This window comes from Mastigoproctus giganteus, chromosome 13 (assembly GCF_048544385.1).
Source record: "Mastigoproctus giganteus isolate SK-2022 chromosome 13, ASM4854438v1, whole genome shotgun sequence".
In the NCBI taxonomy this organism is placed as follows: Eukaryota; Metazoa; Arthropoda; class Arachnida; order Uropygi; family Thelyphonidae; genus Mastigoproctus; species Mastigoproctus giganteus.
In genome coordinates this window covers 16,389,201-16,409,405 of record NC_143587.1, presented here as the reverse complement: position 1 = coordinate 16,409,405, position 20,205 = coordinate 16,389,201, and the positions used below count along the sequence as shown (strand labels likewise).

Below are 20,205 nucleotides of genomic sequence, written 5' to 3'. Positions count from 1 at the left end.
TTTTAAATTGAAGATGTTGTCTATAACTTAATTGTATGAAATTGAAATAATAACAGGTTTCAAGAAAAGTTACTTCATGTCTAGTTTATTTTTGAATATTTAGCATTTTTTATTGGCATTTCTGTTAGTTAATTATTTTTATTTATATTTTTAAATTAAATACTGTATTTTTCTATTGTGTTAAATCTGGGCAAAGTCTGCTTTAGTTTCAAATACTGTATATTTACACAAAAAATAAACGGCATTTTTTCTATTCCACATAACAGATTAAAAAACATAATAATAAAAATAAAGAAAAGTTTGAAAGCTAATTCCAAGGAGGAGATGTCACAAAAGAAACAGGTGAATAAAAGGGACCAAACAAACTAAAGGCTACATGCATCAGTGGCAGAGAGTCGCACGCAACTGGTGAAATTTAGCACTCGTGGCTACGCCATCTACTGTCATAAAACTAAACTGGTAAAATGAGCAATAATTATGTAGATTCAACTAAGCAGAACGATGATGGGGCATTATTTCCGCTAGGCGTACATTAATTGCAGGGTTAATTGTTTCTTATCCTGGAAAAAAATCCAGTTTTTCGTCATTGAAATAAGTAAAACGACCACTGAATATTCGCTGTTTACAAATACAATATGCTGCTACTTCGCGTGTTAATAGGACCGCTTTTATGTCCAGTATTTTTTTTTTTTAGGTTTTCTAAAAGATCCGTCAGGACACAGTTGTCCTGTATATGAGAAGCTCAGATGTCATTAATAAACATTCCTATTAAAGCAAATCAAAAGTACAAGTTTAGTTAACCCCAGGGGCTCACATCTGGTGAGTATGGGCTTGGCACACCCAGGGTCCTGAGCTGGATATCATCATTCTTCTCTTTCTTGTTGATTCTCTCTCTCTCTCTCTCTCAGGGTATCTCGGGAATATATTTTTTTTTTTGGCTGGTGCAGCATAAGCCTCAGGTTTCCTTGCACCATACAGCTATTAATAATAATAACAATAACAATAAAATTATCCTTGTAATGACAAATATTTACTGCTCTAGATAAACGGATGGTTAAGTGGAAGAAGATAGAGTTGTTATCAAGGCCACTCCTCTTCGTGGACTACTGTTACTAGTGGGGTTCCCCACTAGTAACAGCAGATGATGCAAAGGTTGGCAGGGCAGTTAGCGACAGTCATCAGGGTGAGCTACTGCAACAAGATCTAGGAAAACTGGGTCGATGGGCTGAGAAATGGCAGTTGAAGTTTAACATTGACAAAGGCAAGGTACTGCACGTGGGCAGCAGTAACCCCAGATTAACTTATCAACTGCATGGTACTACACAGTTGATAAATTGACTCAGGGTGAATAAAAGAGACCTGGAGGTAATTGTGAGGTCAGACATGAAATTCTCTGAGCAGTGCAAGCATGCTGCCAGGGCAGCTCATGGGGGTTTTGTCAATGATATACAGAAACTTTGCTACCGGGGATAAGGAGGTGAATATCCCTTTGTACAAGACCATGGTTAGGGCGCAGCGTATGCAAGTCTGGTGGCCTTACTTTAGGAAAGACGTAGATCTGCTGGAATGGATGCAGAGAAGGGCAACAAGATTGGTGAAGGGAACAAAAGGGTGTTCTTACCTAGAAAGGCTTCAATACTGAAAACTGCAGGGTCTCGAGACCAGGCACCTATGGGGAAATATGATTGGGGTGTTTAAAACCTTGAATGGATCAAGTAAGCGAAATGAGAATGGTATTCTTTCATTTGCTGAGACTGCACACATGAGTACGTATAAATTCTAGTTAAGGAAGGATCGTTGCAGAATAGATGTGCAGATGGTTAGCTGTTCCAACAAATAACATGTTTGCAGAATAGATGTTGCAGATGGAACAGTGTTCCAGCAAGTGGTTGATTGTTGGAACAGCCTTCCATCGATTGTTGTGAAAGTGAATGGGTTGAATAAATTCAAGGGAGAACTAGGTGAATCTTGGAGGGTACAGGTGTGTGAACTGTGTTTTTTTTTTTTTTTTTTTTTTGCTGATGATATATAAGCTTCCTTTCTTGCATTATTGCCATTACTGTTGCTACTACTAGTAGTAGTAGTAGTTATACATACAAGTTAGTGCGATGCATCAGTTCTGTAACACTGAGTAACCATCGAAGTTGGTGAAATGACATTGTTTTCATTACATTGCATATTGTGAATACCTAGAATTGCTTGGCATTTAACTACCTCATATAAGCAAAGCTTCCCCATTAGAGAAGACTATTGTGGAGTTAACTTCATAACTGGGTTATCAATCATTATACTACTGGATACCTACCCACCCATCAATGAAGGGCCAAACAGCCTTCAAACAGTCGTCTGTGTGGTGGTATCCACTGAGATAAATAAGAGTAGTGTTCTCTAATGGTAAAGCATTACTTATTCAAAGTACTACAATGAAAGGCAACTCGTGAAGGTATTCGCAATATGAGATGTAATGAAAACGATGCTATTTCACCAACTTCAGCGTTTTGCTATGTACAGAACTGATGCATTGCACTACCTTGTATGTCTAGTAAATTCTGTGGTTTGTAGCTTTAGCCATAAATTTAGTCAAACAGTTATACCTAACAGATCTGGGGACCAAAGCAGGATACTTAGATGTAACATGGCCATGTTATAAAGAGCAGTCTTGTTTTTGTAAATATAAAATTTGGATACTTTACTTTACGGCCTTTCAGATTTTATATTTACTAAAATGGCTGAGAAAATGGGTTCATATTTATTACATAATAAATATTGGGTTGTCCTAACAAGGCAATCAGGGTCCATCACTCTGCGAAGTTCTTGCCCCACTCTCTGCCTACCATAAGCTGAAAGTTATATATTTTTACCGTTTCCATTTTGGTGCTGTTTCAGCAATTCAAATTTTCTTCATTATAGGGGGGAAATGATTTGATTGAAGCATTAATTCCTGATAAGCATAATAGGGTACTCTATTGATGGTTTTTAAATTTTCGTGAGGCACCTCATTTTTTTAAAAAAATTCAAAAATAAGAAGCCTCCTGGGTTGTTCCATTCTGAAATCCATAATGCTCACACTGGCTAAATTATGTGACCGTTTATTCAGTAACGAATCGGGTCGCCTCTGTTTTGAATAAAAGCAAACGCACAATGGCATGGATTCTATAAGGTGTTTTAGTGGGTTTTCGTCTAATTGTAACCATTCTTACAGCAAAATATTGTGCAGTTGCAACAAATTAAGGAAGAGGTATACATTGCCTAATAGCTCTCTCCAGCATATCCCACACATTCTCAATAGGGCTGAGATCAAATAAATGTGGGGGCCAGGGAAATTGGTGGAAATCCATATCATGTTCTCCAAACCATTCTTGCACAATTCTGACGATGCACTGTTGCACTGCTATCCATGAAGTGCCTGTCACCTTCGGGACTTTTGGGTAACACGTCATCACCCTATGTCACAGTTTTCTTTGCATCTATTCGCATTTATTCTGTCTGAGACTGTCTTAATACAAGGATAAAGATTGCTAAATGCATGAGATGATTTGAGGACTTAGCAGACATTCAGTAGAACACAAAACAGTAATCAAAGGCGGTATCTTCTGGGGACTTCCGCTGCTGTTTTAGATCCTGAAAATCACTGCTGGAGAGTACTTTGAAGGGTATAAACATTGAAATCGCTGTATTTAAAATAATAAATTATTTTTAAAATATTTATCATTTCTTTTTAGCTGCACCTTGTGTGGGTGTGCATGGCTTCTGTGATTATTGCTATAAAGATATTCCATAATTCTAATATATTTTTGTCCTCCCTCTTAAATTCACCCAATTCGTAGATGCCATGTAGCAGCTTGAACTGTCACAGTTCCCTTTTCTGAAATCAAAACCCGTACCTTTACCTTTAACTACTGCAACATCTTCCAATTGACAACTATATGATCACCACCTGTCAATGTTTCCTGTACTCTAAGCCGTGTTATGTCATTTGATTTATGAGTAACGATGAGCTCTAGAACCCCCTAGCATTTTCTCTATCATGTATACAAATAATAATAATGTACATCTAGGATCTAAAAGATATTTATTGGCTAAATGCCTAAGAGTATGAAGGAGTTTACTTATACATGGGTAATGCACACACATCATTTCTACTACCAAGGTAGTTTTAATTATACCTCATATTGTGAGTACCTTCACAACAAATGTCTACGGTATTGTGCTACCTCAAATAAGTAACGGTTTACCTATGGAGAAGACTAATGTTATTTATTCAAGGCAGATACCACCACCCAGACGGCAGTTTCGAAACTTGTGAGATATAATTAAAACTACCTTGGTAGTAGAGATGATATGTGTGCATTACCCATGCATAAGTAAACTCCTTCATACTCTTAAAGTAGCCAAAATATCTTTTAGATTAAACCACACTCACCATCAGGTATCTCTCATATTGTCGAGTTATACTTCATAACTGGGTTGTCACTATTGCAACACCAGGACACCTGCCCACCCACTGATGAGGAGCCAACAAGCTCTGAAATGGTGCTGTCTTGGGGGGGGGGAGAGTCTTGATGGGACACAAACAGGTAACAGTTTTTCCTAATGGGGAAGCATTGCCTGTTCGGGGGATTTATGAGTGGTTTAGTTCAGTGAGTATGAGGAGTAACTATCTCCTCTTTCAATGACATTTATTCTTCTTCCTCTCCTACTATCAGGTTTAGTTCAGTGAGTATGAGGAGTAACTATCTCCTCTTTCAATGACATTTATTCTTCTTCCTCTCCTACTATCACTTTCCTACACATATTTGCTTTCCTAAGTCTAATAGAGACCGTATGTGGATAACATAGAGTTTTATCCCATACCATTTTTCAAACGGTGCCGTTTGGGTGATGGTATTTGCCGAGAATAAGTAACATTAGTCTTCTCCATAGGTGAAGCATTACTTATTCGAGGTAGTGCTTAACTAGATCATAATATATTAGGACAACATATGCCTGTTTTACTTCTTTTTACACAAATCCCTGGAATGACAATGAAAAATTCAAAGGTAAGTATTTACTTATTAATTAAAATACAAAATTTAATAAACATTCTTTATATCCCTATGCATAAAAAAAAAAAAACTGTCAGCTACAAAATAGTAAAAGTTCCTTATTGTGTTTTAAAATGATAAATAATTTCTGAGTAGACAATAAATGGAAGTGCAAGTAAAAGTGTGGTGAGCATATTTTAACAGGACCATATGTCATTATGATCTAGAGGTATGTGTATCTAGAGGTATTCCACAAACAATTTTATGCAGAATACTTTGATTGTATAGCAAGAATATACCTTAACAACCAAAAAATAAAAATTTAAATATGGTAAACCTTCGATTTAACAGACCTCAATTAGTTTCAAAGTGTAAAGTAGATAAAGACAGACCTGTATGTTTATCCTCTGTGCCAGAGAAAATAATGGAATTAATACCTTAAAGAAGTAATTCAAAATCATCTTTATAGGATGCTGATGACATCTTTACCTTTGATACTGTACAGTACGCATGATTATCACATAAATTGGAACAACATGACATTAGAGGCAGCAAATCAGAGCTATGGATGAAGGGAAGACTAAGTAGCAGGATACAAAGAGTGATTATAAGTGACCACTGACTGATGTTCACAGATTAATTTGATGGGGGAGGGAGTTCCAAAGGAGTTTGTGTTGGGCCCCGCTACACTTTTAAAAATTTATTAATGATATTGATGTAGGTATTTCAAGTTTGATGTCTACGTTTTCTGATGATACCAGGTGGGCAGGTTAATGACAATAATGAGAGCATGCTACTTCAACAGGCTCTAGATATACGGCAGACCAGTGGTTCTCAACCTTTTTTTGCTCGTGGCCCACTTCTGAGTTTCATTCACCTCTGTGGCCCTACCCCTCATTTGTTTAATTATAATAATAATTAAATGTAATATTTAATAATAAATGTAATATTTATAATAAATATGTACTTTATCAACTGCACTTTTTATTTATAACATGTATTATTTGTTTATAATATAAGGAATATTAATAATAAATCGGTCAACTACTGAGTGCCGGACGCTCAGGATGAAGGGTCTGTAGTCACAAATAGTCGTTAGTGTAGCATCTCAAATAGAGGGCTTTATGGTAACTGAGAAAAGTTTCCAGTACCCCATTTAAACCATATTGCAATAAAAAATCGTTTTTTTAATTTTAACACAAAAAGTAAATGATAGATTTCAATCGGAAAAGTTTTCCCTTGATAAGCATCAAATAACGCATAGCTAATGTGAAATAATGCATAACTGAAAAAAGTTTCTAGTACCCTGGCTTGGGGGAGAAGTGACTGGCAATTGAGGGTCGTGCAAGACTCTGTGCAAGCACCTCCCCAACACTGGCTGTCTGAGTACCTCCTTGCCGGGACAACTCTAGCTTTGAAAATTGTTAAAAAATACTTCTTGTCTCAAAATTTATAAATTGCCTTTATAGAATTATTAAATAACTATTTAGCAACCTTTTTGTCACCAAAAGGAGAGTTACTTAGTACAAAGAAGTGCACCATCGAAGTGCAATAAAAAGTTGTTTTTTTAATTTTAACACAAAAAGTAAATGATAGATTTCAATCGGAATAGTTTTCACTTGATAAGCATCAAATAATGCATAGCTAATGTGATTTTTAAATTTTTAACTCCATTAGCGACAGAAATGGAGGAGGGGGGGACATGAAAATTACATTTTCCTGTCTGACACTGCCATTTTTAATTTTAAAAATATTTAAAAATTATATTTTAAACCTACTCGTTGAGCTCTTTTCAACAGTGTATAATAAACTTTAGATTGTCGACAACATTTTGTCCCCCAATCTAAACCCCCCCTATTTCTCAGACAAATTTTTGTCAACAACGATCAATAAGGTGTTATGTTGGCCCACACGATGTACAAATCCATGCAAAATTTCAAATCAATAGGCTGAGTGGTTCCAGAGATACAATGCTGTGACAGATGGATGGACAGACAGACAACCAAGTGACATTATAAGGGTCCCTTGTTAAACTACAGACCCTAAAAAGGGGTTTATCAACCACAATCTTCATTTATTCATAATAGAATTTTTACTCATATAATATTTTATTTATTTACAACATACAATTATGTTCCTAACAAAAAATATTACAATACTGTAATATTACTGTTCCTTAGTTTAGTGAGATCCTTGCAGATCTGACTAATTTCTTTTTTATATTAGTAATAATTTTATTTTAGAAGTGAACTTTTCATGTCCCACTTTACAGTTTCCATGGTCCCCAATTTTATGACTTTTACCTGTGACCCCTCAGAAATATGGCATGACCCCCTGGGGGCCATATGGGCCCCATTGAGAACCACTGCAGTAGACTGTCGAAATAACAGCACCCCAAATAACAGAACATTCGAGCTAACAGCACATTGAGATTGGATGTTTACATACAGTGCAGATATCTTGTAGTGCCAAAAAAAAAGAAAACAGCGTCATGTGATTGCTGCATTTGTTTACGTTCACCATTTTCAAAGTCAATTCTGTACTGATATCACGGATTATTCTGCTGTTTTATATTTATTTTAAATCAAAAATCCCCTCACTATGGCTCCTAAAGTTAATAAACATCATACAGAGAAGAAAAGAAGAATGACATTAAAGCTTAGTGACAAACTTGATATAATCCAAATTATTACATTAGGGTCACCCAGAAAGTTAATTCACATACCCATGTGTAATGTGTCTGTAAACCGTGTGTGTGTTCTCTACTCAATTTGCTTGTTTTGCTGAACAGAAAACCCCAGTTCTGGGGAAAAAACCTTGCTATCTAGAGATCGACTAAGCCACAGAGTGAAAAAAGCCAATAAAAGTTCCTCACGTCATCAACGGGATTCGAACCCAGGCCTTTTCCACCCAATGCGGGGAGGATGGTAACAACACCACTGTGCTAACTGCACAGACTAAACTTGATATAATAAAGAAAATAGAACGAGGCATAAGCAAGAGTGTATTAATGCCAGAATATAACATTGGATCGTCAACATATTTATGTTTTTTATGTGCAGTTAATAAAAGTTGCATTCTTAATATCTCTATTTCTTATTTAGTCTCATTATTTCTGCATTAAATATATTAAAAATAAAACTTTCTAGATAACGGAAAAACTGAAATAACGGCACCTTGAATCCCCCGAAGGTGCTGTTATTCTGAAAGTCTAATGTATTACACAGATGGCCTGAAAAATGGCAATTGGGATTTAACAGTAAAAAATGCATGCAACTTACTGCATTTTTGGTAGCAGTAATCTTAGAATAACATACCATTTGTGTGGTGCCAAACTCAAGACAGTAGAAAACTTTCCTTCTTATTCATTCGAAAAACAACTAGTGACAATTGTACAGTCCAATATGATATTCTCTGAGTAGCGAAACAAAAGGTTGCTAGAACAACTCACAATGCTCTGTCAGTGATATACAGGAACTTTTACAGAGGAACAAAGAGGTGATCATCCCACTGTTTAAGGCAATGAGGTTCGGATACAGGTTCGGAAACTTCATTTTAGTAATCACAGAGATTGGAAAAGGTGCAGAGATATTCAACAAGATCAGTTGGGAGCATAAAAGGATATTCTTACCAAAATAGATTGGAGTTCCATAAATTGCAATATCTCAAACTATGTATTAAGTGTATAAGGCTTTAAAAGGCAACAAGGAGAAGATTACTCTTGATCTGGTTATCAGGAGTAATCCTTCATGCATTAAGTACAGGCAGATAAAAGACCCACTGAGTGGCAGTGATCACAGTGTACTGATGTGGTTTAGGGGAAGGGGTAAATGAAAGGGCTCTTGATTTAGGAAGGATGACTACAGTGGTCTCAGATAGCTTAAATTCTATAAAGTGGAACCAACTGATGATGTTACTAACAGCAAATTCTAAATGAGAAGCATTCGGGGAAGTAAGTATAGAAGCTGCTACACTTTTCATACCAACTAATAAATACTGTTCAATTCTTAGACCTAAATGGAACATCAGGTGAACTGATGACACTTGTAGCAGAGAAGAAAATGCATGGGATGCATATAAATTATCAGCTGATACAAGAGTCATAAAGGTCAGGAAAGCTAAGCCAGATTACGAGAAGTCTCTGGAAAAGAATGCAAAGAAAAGCAGTGAAGACTTTACTTATAATAACAGAAGAAAGAAGGGTTGAATCACATTGTCCACTTGACATTGATGGTTTAACTGTCGATGATCCTGCTCAGTTCGATGACAAACAATACGTATTTTGCATCAATATTCAAACATGAAAAATTCCTTAGGGAAGGGGATGCCAGTAGTTTATCAAACTCTAACAGGAAGCTCAATGATTTTGTCATAACTCATAGGAAAATGGAATAGAAATTGTTGAAGCTAAACATAAAAAAAATTGACTGGGGTAGACAGGATCTATCCAATTATGTTAGGGGAAGCAGCAAAGGAGGTAAGCAAACCTTAGCCAAAATTATGAGAACATAATAACATCTTTGAATTCAGCAGAGGCAAATATAGACTAGAGACGTGCAAATGTATCCCCAATCCACAAAGGGGGATCAAAAGGTAACATCAGTAATTACAGACCTGGAACTTCTGTTCCAAGGAAAATAATGAGTCACAGGTAAAATAGTAATGAAGGACTATCTGGACAGTAATGGTGTTATAGTGCACTCACAGCATGGATTTATGAAGGAGCCAGTTTTTCTGACCAATCTGTTTAGATACTATGATACAGTGACAGAGGAACTGGATGCAAAAAATAATTTTTATATCATATACTTGGATTTCAGAAAAACTTTTGATACTGTTGTACATAAAAGACTGCAGGGAAAGAACACAGACAGTGGTTATTAATGGGCACTGCTCATTGTGGACTAATGTTATTAGTTAAGTCCCCCAGATTTCAGTGCTGGGACTATTGTTGTTTTCTATATTTATTAATGAATTAATGAAAGCAAAGTTTGCAGATGATATAAAGGTTTTTCAGGGTGGTTAATGATAGTAATTAAGGCAAGGTACTGCAACAAGATCTAGAAAAATTAGGCAAATGGTTTGAGAAATGGCAGTTGAAGTTTAACAGTGACAAAGGTAAGGTACTACATACAGGTAGCAGTAATCTCAGGTTAATAAACCAATTGTGTGGTACTATACTTAGCACAGTGGAAAATGAAAATGATCTAGGGGTAACTGTGCAGACATGAAATTCTCTGAGCAGTGCAGATATGCTGCCAAGACAGCTCACAAGGTTTTGTCAATGATATACAGAAAATTTGCAAGCTGGAATAAGGAGGTGATTATCTCATTGTACAAGGCAATGGTTAGACTGCATCTTAAGTTATTTATTACTGTTATTTGGTTTTTTTTTAGGAGCATTAGCAACTAAGGCCATATTGCTCCGGGAATATGCAGTGATCATTCCCTGATCTTTCCGCATCCCCGTATTTGGTGGTGATGGGATCGAACCCCGGTCTAATCAAGAAGCGTGCATTACGCACTGCTGCTTCTTCCCACCTGGCTACGGAGGCGCCTGCATCTTAAGTAATGCATGTAGATCTGGAGGTCTCATTCTAGGAAGGATTATAGATCTGCTGGAATGGGTGCAAAGAAGGGCAATGAGATTGGTGAAGGGAACAAAATAGTACTCTTACAAAGAAAGGCTTCAGTTCTTCAAGCTGCAACTTCTGGAGACTAAGTTGTGAGGAGATCTGATTGGAGTATTTAAGGCTTTGATTATGTTGCTGTTGTTATTTGGTTTTTAGGAGCATTAGCAACTAAGGCCATATTGCTCCGAGAATATGCGGTGGTCATTCCTTGACCTTTCCACATCCTCCGTATTTGGTGGTGACGGGCTCGAACCCCGGTCTAATCAAGAAGTGTGTGCTATGCACTGCTGCTCCCTCCCACCTGGCTACGGAGGCGCCTGGCTTTGTTATATTGAGCAAGTAAAATGCTGATGATGTTCATCCTCCTGCTCAAGCTATACACACACACACACGAAGGGGCATAAATTCATATTAAGGCAGGATGGCTGCTGGATAGATGCACAGAAGTTTGCCTTCAGCTAGCAGGTAGTTGATTCTTGGAATAAACTTCCATTGTTGTGGAAGCGAGGAGTTTGAATAAATTCAAGGAAGAACTAGATAAATTATTGGAGGAGAAAGACAGGTGACATTGAAAGTGTTTTTTTTTTTTTTTTTTTCTCTCTTTGCTGATGCTTGCTTTCTTGCATCTTTTGTCACTACTAATACAAATATTAATACTAACTGCCAATGGCATGGCTACCTTTTCTCAAATGAAACATGATGATAGGATACAAAATTATTTAAATCGGGAAAGGATGGTTGCAAAAACATATGCAAGCAAAAGAGTATTCAATTATTGGAATAAACTTCCAGCCAGCTAGTGTTGTGGGGGGGAGGGGGGGAGTTCAAATAAATTTATGGGAAAGGTCTGGACAAATTACTGGAAGAAATGTGCAAATGTCTGGTTTTTTTTTTTTTTTTTGCTGTTGCTATATAAGCTTTGCTTCCTTGCATTATGTTATCCATAATACTGGACAGCATCCAGTGAACTAAGCTTTTCGTTCATAGAGGACTCAGTGATGTCAGTCTTATTGCATTTACCATCAGTTAAAATACTTTGATTAGGAAAAAAGCAATTTAACTTACAGTTAATAGTGAAGTTGGCTTTGCTTTCATTTGTCAACAGGGTGTCAGATAGAACAACTGAAATATTGTATGAAGCATTTTTGTTCTTTTTTATGACCTATGAAGTTACATACTGAAATGCTATACCCAAGTCAAATTTATATAGTTCCTGCTGCTATGAAAAACTGTACCAAAACCAAATTCATGTCACCTGTGCCCTTTACAAAATTCACATTTTAGAGAGCAAGAGATTGTCAGGATTTTCATTTCACTTTCCTGCCAAGGGCATTATCTGAACCTCCTGCAGCAGGGATACTTTGGAGCTCTTCAGACCCTTCAGTCGGTTTCTACACTGTGACTATATACGTTATGGTTAAATTTAAAATACTTCTATCTCACACAATAAGTGCAGTAAAATAGGGTATAATGACATTTAATGTTTTCTGTTTCCTAATACTGCACTTTTAATAATATTCTAGCAGCTTCAGCAACCATATATTCAGTAATGGACAATCGCATTTAGTGAAGAAGACTTTTTTTTAGCATTAGCATTAGTAGAGGCATTTGATGCAAGAAAGCAAGCTTATGCAGCATCAGCCAAAAAAAAAAAAAAAAAAAAAAAAAAGTAACATAAATAAATAAAAATAACCACTTCCACTTCACCCCTCTGTTCGTTCGAAATACCTGTCCAGCTGAGCCTTAAACTTATTTAGGCTATCAACTTCCACGACAAGGGATGGAAGTCTGTTCCACCCACCAACCACCCGCTGGCTAAAGGCAAATTTCCGCACATCTATCCTACATCTGTCTTTCCTCAATTTGAATTTATGCCCTCTCAGGTGATTTTTCTGAGCTAGAGGAAGAATCCCATCAGCATTGAGCATGCTCAAACCATTCAAGGCTTTGTACACCTCTATCAGATCACCCCGCTGGTGCCTAGTTTCCAGACACTGTAATTTGCAAAACTTAAGCCTTTCTTCGTAAGAGAACCCCTTTGTCCCATTCACCAATCTAGTTGCCCTTCTCTGTACTCGTTCCAGCAGCTCTACATCCTTCCTGAAATGAGGCCTCCAGGCCTGTATACAGTACTCTAGGTGTGGCCTGACCATTGCCTTATACAAGGGAATAATCACCTCCTTATCCCTGCTAGAAAAATTCCTATATATCATTGACAATACACCATGAGCTACTCTTGCAGCTCGTCTGCACTGCTCAGAGAACTTCATATCTGCCTGCACCACCACCCCCAGGTCCCTTTCATTCTCTACCACTGTCAGTGTAGTACCACAGAGTTGATACGTTGCTCTGGGGTTGCTGTTTCCCATATGTAGTACTTTACATTTGTCAATGTTAAACTTCATTTGCCACCTCGAAGCCCATCTGCTCAACCTTTCCAAATCCTGTTGCAGCAGCATAGTGTCAGTAGTGTCCTTGACAACCCTGCCAACCTTCGTATCGTCTGCAAACTTGGACATTAAGCCTGATATACCATCATCAATATCATTTATAAATACAGAAAACAATAAAGGCCCCAATACTGAACCCTGAGGGACTCCACTAATAACATTAGTCCACGATGAGCAGTGTCCATTGATTACCACTCTCTGTCTTCTCCCCCTCAACCACCCCTTTATCCATAGCAGCAACTTGCCTCCAATGCCACACTGCTCCAATTTGTGCAGCAGTCTTCCATGTGCAACAGTATCAAAAGCCTTTCTAAGATCCAAGTATATAATATCAAAGTTATTCCCTGCATCCAGTTCTTTTGTGACTGCATCATAGTATCCAATCAAATTGGTCAGGCAAGACTTCCCCTTAACAAAACCATGCTGTGTCCTAGCTATAACTGAAGTCTTGTCTAGATGATCCTGCAGTGCTTCTTTCACCAGTGCCTCCATTAATTTTCCGGGAACAGAAGTTAAACTCACAGGTCTATAATTACTTGTGTCAGCCTTTGATCCCCCTTTGTGAATTGGGGTCACATTTGCACATCTCCAGTCAATGGGTACCTCCCCTGAGTCCAAGGAAGCTCTCATAATTATGGCTAAGGGTTTGCTTACCTCCTTTGCTGCCTCCTTTAATATAACTGGATAGATCCCATCCACCCCAGGTGCCTTTCTTGTGTTTATCTTCAACAATTTCTCCTCCACTTTGCTGTCAGTTATTACAAGATTCTCTAGCTTACTGCTAGAGTTGAATACACCTCTGGCATTCCCCTCGCTGAATAACTCCTCATGTGTGAATGTCGATGCAAAATATTCATTTAGTTTGTTAGCTACCCGAGCAGGGTCATCAACAGTTGACCCATCGATCTCAAGTGGACCAATCTGATTCATCCCCTTCCTTCTAGAGTTTACATAAGTAAAGAACTCTTTGCTGTTTTTCTTCGCATCCCTTGCCAAGGATCTCTCGTAATCTGCCTTCGCCTGCCTAACCTCCTTTGTAACTTGGTTACAGATCAACTTGTATCTATCATAGGCGTCCGTGTCACGTGTTAATTTGTATGTATCCCATGCATTTTTCTTCTCTGCACTTAATCTTCATGCAACCCATTACACAATATTTTATCACATCTGCTAAAATTAAGTAAGCATGAATTTTAAGTATTCCTCAAGTATGGAATTCCATACTACTTTGATCTAGATAACCAATTTTTCTTTTTTAAAAGTGTAAAACTGTAGCCATAAAAATTCTTTGTGGCTCTGAATAAGGTAGTCGGGAATTTTTTTTTTGGATAATGACTTTGCTGTTACTAAATATATTTGTTTTTATTACCCAATATAGTGTTAAAATTAAGAAAAGGCTTTTTAAAGTGTCCCTATTTCTTGCCTATTTTTTTCCAAAAACTAATTGGTGAATTGCATATTCCAACATGCCAGCAAAACAATTTTTCTATTTGTTTCTCTTACAGGAGTCTAGAACCATCAGTGCTACACTTTTATCTGCTGCACTCTTGCTTTTGATAATTGTATACAGTTATATTTCAATGCAGGGACAACTTGCAAGAGATAACAATGTATACACCAAAATGTTGTGTGTCCACAATTATTATGATCAAACTAAGTGATGGCAATGTAGTATCCCATGACCTGAATCCAGCCTCCAGAGCAATTCTGTCAGGTCCACTGCAATATTTTGCACTACAGCTATAATTTTGAAATTCTTTAGTTCGCTCTGATCGCTTTTATTTTGCCATTTTAAATAGGCATTGTGGCACGTGAAATCATTACTGTCAGTGATTCTAAACTATGCTGCTCACAGCATAACACAAGAGAGACTGATGTACTGGTATGTTAAATGTATAATTAAGTTGTATCAAGTATACTGGTACTTTAAGTGTACTGGTATATTAAGTTCTGGCCTCTGACTTAAAAAAAAAAAAATTAAATCTAAGCAGTCACATATAATCATGACTTTTAATTAAAAGAGTCATTTCCTTCAAGGGCTATTTCCATTAAGAGATAACTACCAATTGATATTTTTATGCCATGATTATTATCTCTATTAAGAACTTCATGTTCTGGAACTTCTACCAGTACCTTGGTCACATGCACTACTCCTTTCATTGCTCGGAATGTCACATCTAAGAAAGAAAGAGAAGGGAGATGACACGATAAGACAGCAACTCCTGATTGGTTAATCAAAGGAACCCCATTGAACTGTCTAAAGATTCTCTTGTAATTATACATATAGATATTAATCCCTTGCCCATAAGTGACAAAAAAATAATAATAAAATAAATGAAAAAAATTTTTTTTTAATTTATATTCTATTGCCAAAGAGATGTATCCATAATGGATCTGTATCCTTCCCTATATTTTTATTTATTGTTCTATGTATATAGCTTCTTCAACTTTTTCTTCAGTAAAATCCCTTTACCTTGCTTATTCTGAATTTTTTTTTATATTAACAGTGGGTTTCTGCTACCTCTATACTAGTATTTCCCTTTTTTTAGATGTTTACATGTACACTAATACTGTCATCAGAGTAGTCGGATTAATCAGAGGTAGCAGAACACACTTACAAATGCTCCCCCACTTTTAATGTAAAAAATTTCAAGATAAGAGGGATGGAAAGGATTTTATTAAAAGAAAAATCAAAGAAAACTATGTATACAAGAAAACTTAAAGCTAAGACAATAAATATAGATATGGGGAAAGATACAAATGAATCTATTTGGAAACAATATAAATGTTAAATAAATTTTTTTTTTAGTGAAGGATAAGTAATTTTAACCCCTTAGAGATTAAACTTTATATATGCATATACAAGAGAATCTTTAGAGGACAGGGTAGGGCAGGGTTACCAAGTTCCTCTGATTGACCAGTCCATGGCCAGTCACTCTCTTATGACTTCGTTCCTGATTACCAAGAGGGGGGGGGGTAGTGCATGTGACCAAGGGACTCAGAAGTTGCAACACAAAGGTAATAATCGTGGTGTAACAGAGCATCAATTGGTAGTTATCTCTTTAAGCACAACAGTTATCCATTACTAATCTAAATAATGATGAGCTATAGTGTCAAATTTAAATAACAAACTTAATTTTTTCCATATCTGTGCAGTGAATTTTCCCATCAGTAAAGTCATACAGACTCATGTGTTACTGTGTAAATCATATTTTATTTATTTATTAGTAGACCCTTTTTTACTATTAAAATAAGTTTATATTTACATGCTGTAATCAAAGTGCTTCCGACCCAAAAATATTTCCAGATCTAGTAAGGGGTTAAACTATTTTTTTATTTTTATTTGAGAAAAGAACGACTTTACTTTTTTTTTTTGTCATTACTGTCTGGAGATGCTGTTGTTCCTCCAGTGGCACTGACAGAGCCTGGACTTATGCTCACTTCTGGAATAACTATGTTATCACTGAGTCAACTTAAAGTTACTAATAACTTTTTTAATCAAATAGCATCACCAAAAGGTGAATCCAGCATTCATTAAAAACCAAAAGATACTATTGTGACCAGTTTTGGAGCTATCAGGCTCCTCACTAATCCTAATTAGCAACCTTGTGTTGAGTAGTAAATGAGCAGCTAAGCAGCGTGTATAAAACAACTTACATTTTCATTTGGAACTTTCCCTACAAGTATAATATAACCTCTATTATTGGCTGCATCAGTCCAATGCAGCATTTGGTAAAGATGCAAAGCACTATTTCAATGCAGACACTGAAATTGTTTGGGAACAGAATGTTACTCTGTACAGTATTATGTTTTTCTGTATTTATTGTTTGGGAGCAGTACTGTCCCTCCAGTGACAGTATCAGAGCTTGAAAAAAAAGAGAATCTTCGGACTAAAAACATAACTATTATTATGTTTGTTTTAAATCAGTTTTTCTTTCACAAACTTGCTTGGTTGCTTCTTTACGTTCAGTACATTTATTCACTACTCGACATAAAGCTGCTAATTGATACCACCTACTGTCTGATGAGAAGTCAAATAACTTCAGAAACTGGTCATAACAGTCATCAAGTTTTTAATGAATAATGGATTACCTTTTAATGTTATTCAATTAAAAATGTCAGTAACTTTAGATAAAATTGTAGATAACGTCACTGCTAAAGTGAGCTTAAGCCTACAGTCTATCACAGTCACCAGAGCAACAACTGAGTCCCTAAAGACAAAAAAAAAACAACATAATACAGAGTAGCATTCTTTTCTCAGATTATTTCAATACCTGCACTGAAAGAGTATTACTTTTTTTTATTAGTAAACTGACTGTCTTTATTTTGGAAGTTAGGAATCCAATTTGGTTCAAAAAAATAAAAGTAAAAAAGAAAAAGAAAATCAAATTAAGTTGTTTTTAATCAATGGTTTTAAGGAAAAAAATAAATCTTGAACAGAGTGAATTAAGGCAGTTCTTCAAAAAATTAACTGCAACAGCACTGATCTGACAGAAATTACTCCCTCCCCTTCCCAACATACACTTTCAGGAGCTGAATTTATTCTAAAACAAATATTTACTCACCATGACCAGTTGTATCATTAGCTATAGGCATTACGTTCCAGTGTGTTAGAATTGTGACTTCAATAATTAATGGGCAGAATGATTATCTGAAAATAACAATTAAAAAAAAAAAAGAAGTTATTCAAACTTCAAAGAAAAAGTTGGCATTTTTAAAAGGGTTGATAAAAAACATTAACAATCACATTTAAATATGATAACATGCATTAATTACAAAAGGTATGTATATATTAGATATTCAGTGGTGAGTTGCTAATTTTTGATCAACAGGTTTACTGATTATGGAAAAGAAAGAAGAAGGGAAAAAAAAATTAGTAGTTTTAATCACCACCCATCCCCAATGAAAATCCAACATTGGATCAATGAATTTGCTGAACCCAGGATTTATTATCAATGGGTCTGCCAAGCCCTGCAAACCCTATACAGCCCAGCACTGATACAATATATGTATGCATATGCATATGCATGTACTAAATCAATTATACTCTATATAGATGCATTAAATAGTTTTACACCAGAATTTTAATGACCGAGTGATGATCAAGTGTGAGAGTGCAGAAGCACATGCTCTTTGAGTGGACCAAAGTTCAAAACCCATGTGACTACTAAAAAACAAAAATAAAATCGTATTAAGTTAATGATTGTATTTATTATTCAAAATAATTAATGGAAACTGCTCTGACCTAGTGGTCATACCAGAGTATAAACAAAAACATAAATTGCCAAGTTACAGGCTGCTATCCTTAAATTTGAGCTGTTGATTTGAATGATGGCAGCTTAGCTTAGACATTAAATAGTAATGTACACAAATTACACATTTATTATTTTTTTAATGATCTGATACAGCCATCCAGAGGTCACAAGAGTTTACATCTTTATTGTAATTATTTATAAACCAATGCCACAGTTCTGGTAAAAGTGCACAGATCTGATGTCATAACATGCATATAAATAGTCATATGTGTCAATACTGGAACAAGGACAAGGCAGATAGGGCACTTCCCCAGGTGCAACAAAGTTAGGTGTATAACAATCCATGGAAAAATATAGCTAGCATTCTTTAACTGGAAGGGGGCACAAATAATTAATATTTTTCTCTGGTGCAAGAATACCTAGACTAGTTACAGATAAAACAGAATGAGAAAGGAGTTTAAAATATAGGATATTTATTGTTGATCAATCACGTTGATTTGTGATTTTACTGGTTGCAGCTGAGTCATTTATGTTATGTAAATTGGTGTTGTAAATCTACCTTTTTTATTTTTCCAGTGATTAGAAAATAACATTTTCTATTAATGTAGAAATTAAAATATAGAAATTATTGGATATAATTATATAGAATTGAAATTATGGAATAGATAATATAGAAAAACTGAGTAAATTTTTCAGTTCAATTCTTTTTCTTTTTTAAATGTAACCTTAAAAATATATCTGAATAGATTCAGTTGTTCTATATTACAGACATAACCTCTATCACCACAGTTTCACTGTGGTGATAGAGGTTATGTCTGTAGATAGAAAAACAACAGTAAGCATGAAATAAATCATTTCAGGTTAAATTAGGAATTAAAATTGAAGGAAATTTGTTTAGAGTTGGATTTTCTTTAAAAATGGGGGAACCATTTAGAGATAGGTAACCTGAAATAGTTAACCACTCAACTGTTTGCAAGAAAAGGAATTATGCAGAAAATTACACAATCTTAAACAAATAGTTATACAAAATTATACAGATACAAAATGTACAGAATTATACAAATATACAAATAATTATACAAAAGAAATTATTACATGTTTAATTATTTCTCTATTCATAGAGAAAAAAAAATGGAATTAACTATTAAAGTTAATAAATGTCCAGTCAGTTCAAGACATGAACAGGTGTTCAATTCAATATATACAAACTTAATCACTATTTACAAATTATGAATATATTAACGAAATGTCAAATTTCATGTTAAAAATGTTAAAAAATGAAGTGTAGCAAATAGTTGAGATGAATGTTATGGCTTATACAATTTTTATCTGATATTGTAACTGGATATTGCAGCTGATACTTACTTGTTGCTATGCAACAAGTAAATATTAGATACAATATGTTTTTGTTTTGTTTTTTCCCTACAGTTGGCCTTGAAACAGCCATTTGCCTAGAGGCACTAAACAACTTAACCTAATACATTTTTGCAATGCTGCACAATATATATTCAGCCACACAGGGCATCCCAGATTTATCTAAAGGAGGGAGGGAATAAAGCATTTAAATGGAATCATTGAGCTTTAATCATCGTGTAGCAGTAAAAAGAAAAAAAATATATTTTGATCATAAAGGGGTTATAGCCCTTGCCTTGGGATTTGCTCCAGCGACCACACTATAATCTACAAGTACAGGGTTGTTAAAATTAAAGTATCCCTATGTAGAGGGCTCTGGAGCAAGTTCTAAGGCTCATACTGAAGAGAAATTTGGACAAAAGGTACAATAAAGAATGCGCTCGCCATTTATTGGGAAAAAAATTAGTTACAAAATTTGTCACTATGTGGC

At 35.6% G+C, this 20,205-nt stretch overlaps 1 protein-coding gene across 3 annotated transcripts in view; it reads right to left on the bottom strand.

Moving 5' to 3' along the window:
* Positions 1 to 20,205, bottom strand: part of vari (MAGUK p55 subfamily member vari) — a 182,647-nt gene that overhangs the window by 111,613 nt on the left and 50,829 nt on the right. For all 3 annotated transcript variants that reach the window (XM_090387721.1, XM_090387719.1, XM_090387720.1), the window contains exon 2: positions 17,673 to 17,758. In XM_090387721.1, coding sequence (XP_090243847.1) covers positions 17,673 to 17,703 — 31 coding nt within the window. In that variant the 5' untranslated portion in view covers positions 17,704 to 17,758. The remainder of the gene's footprint in view (positions 1 to 17,672; positions 17,759 to 20,205) is intronic.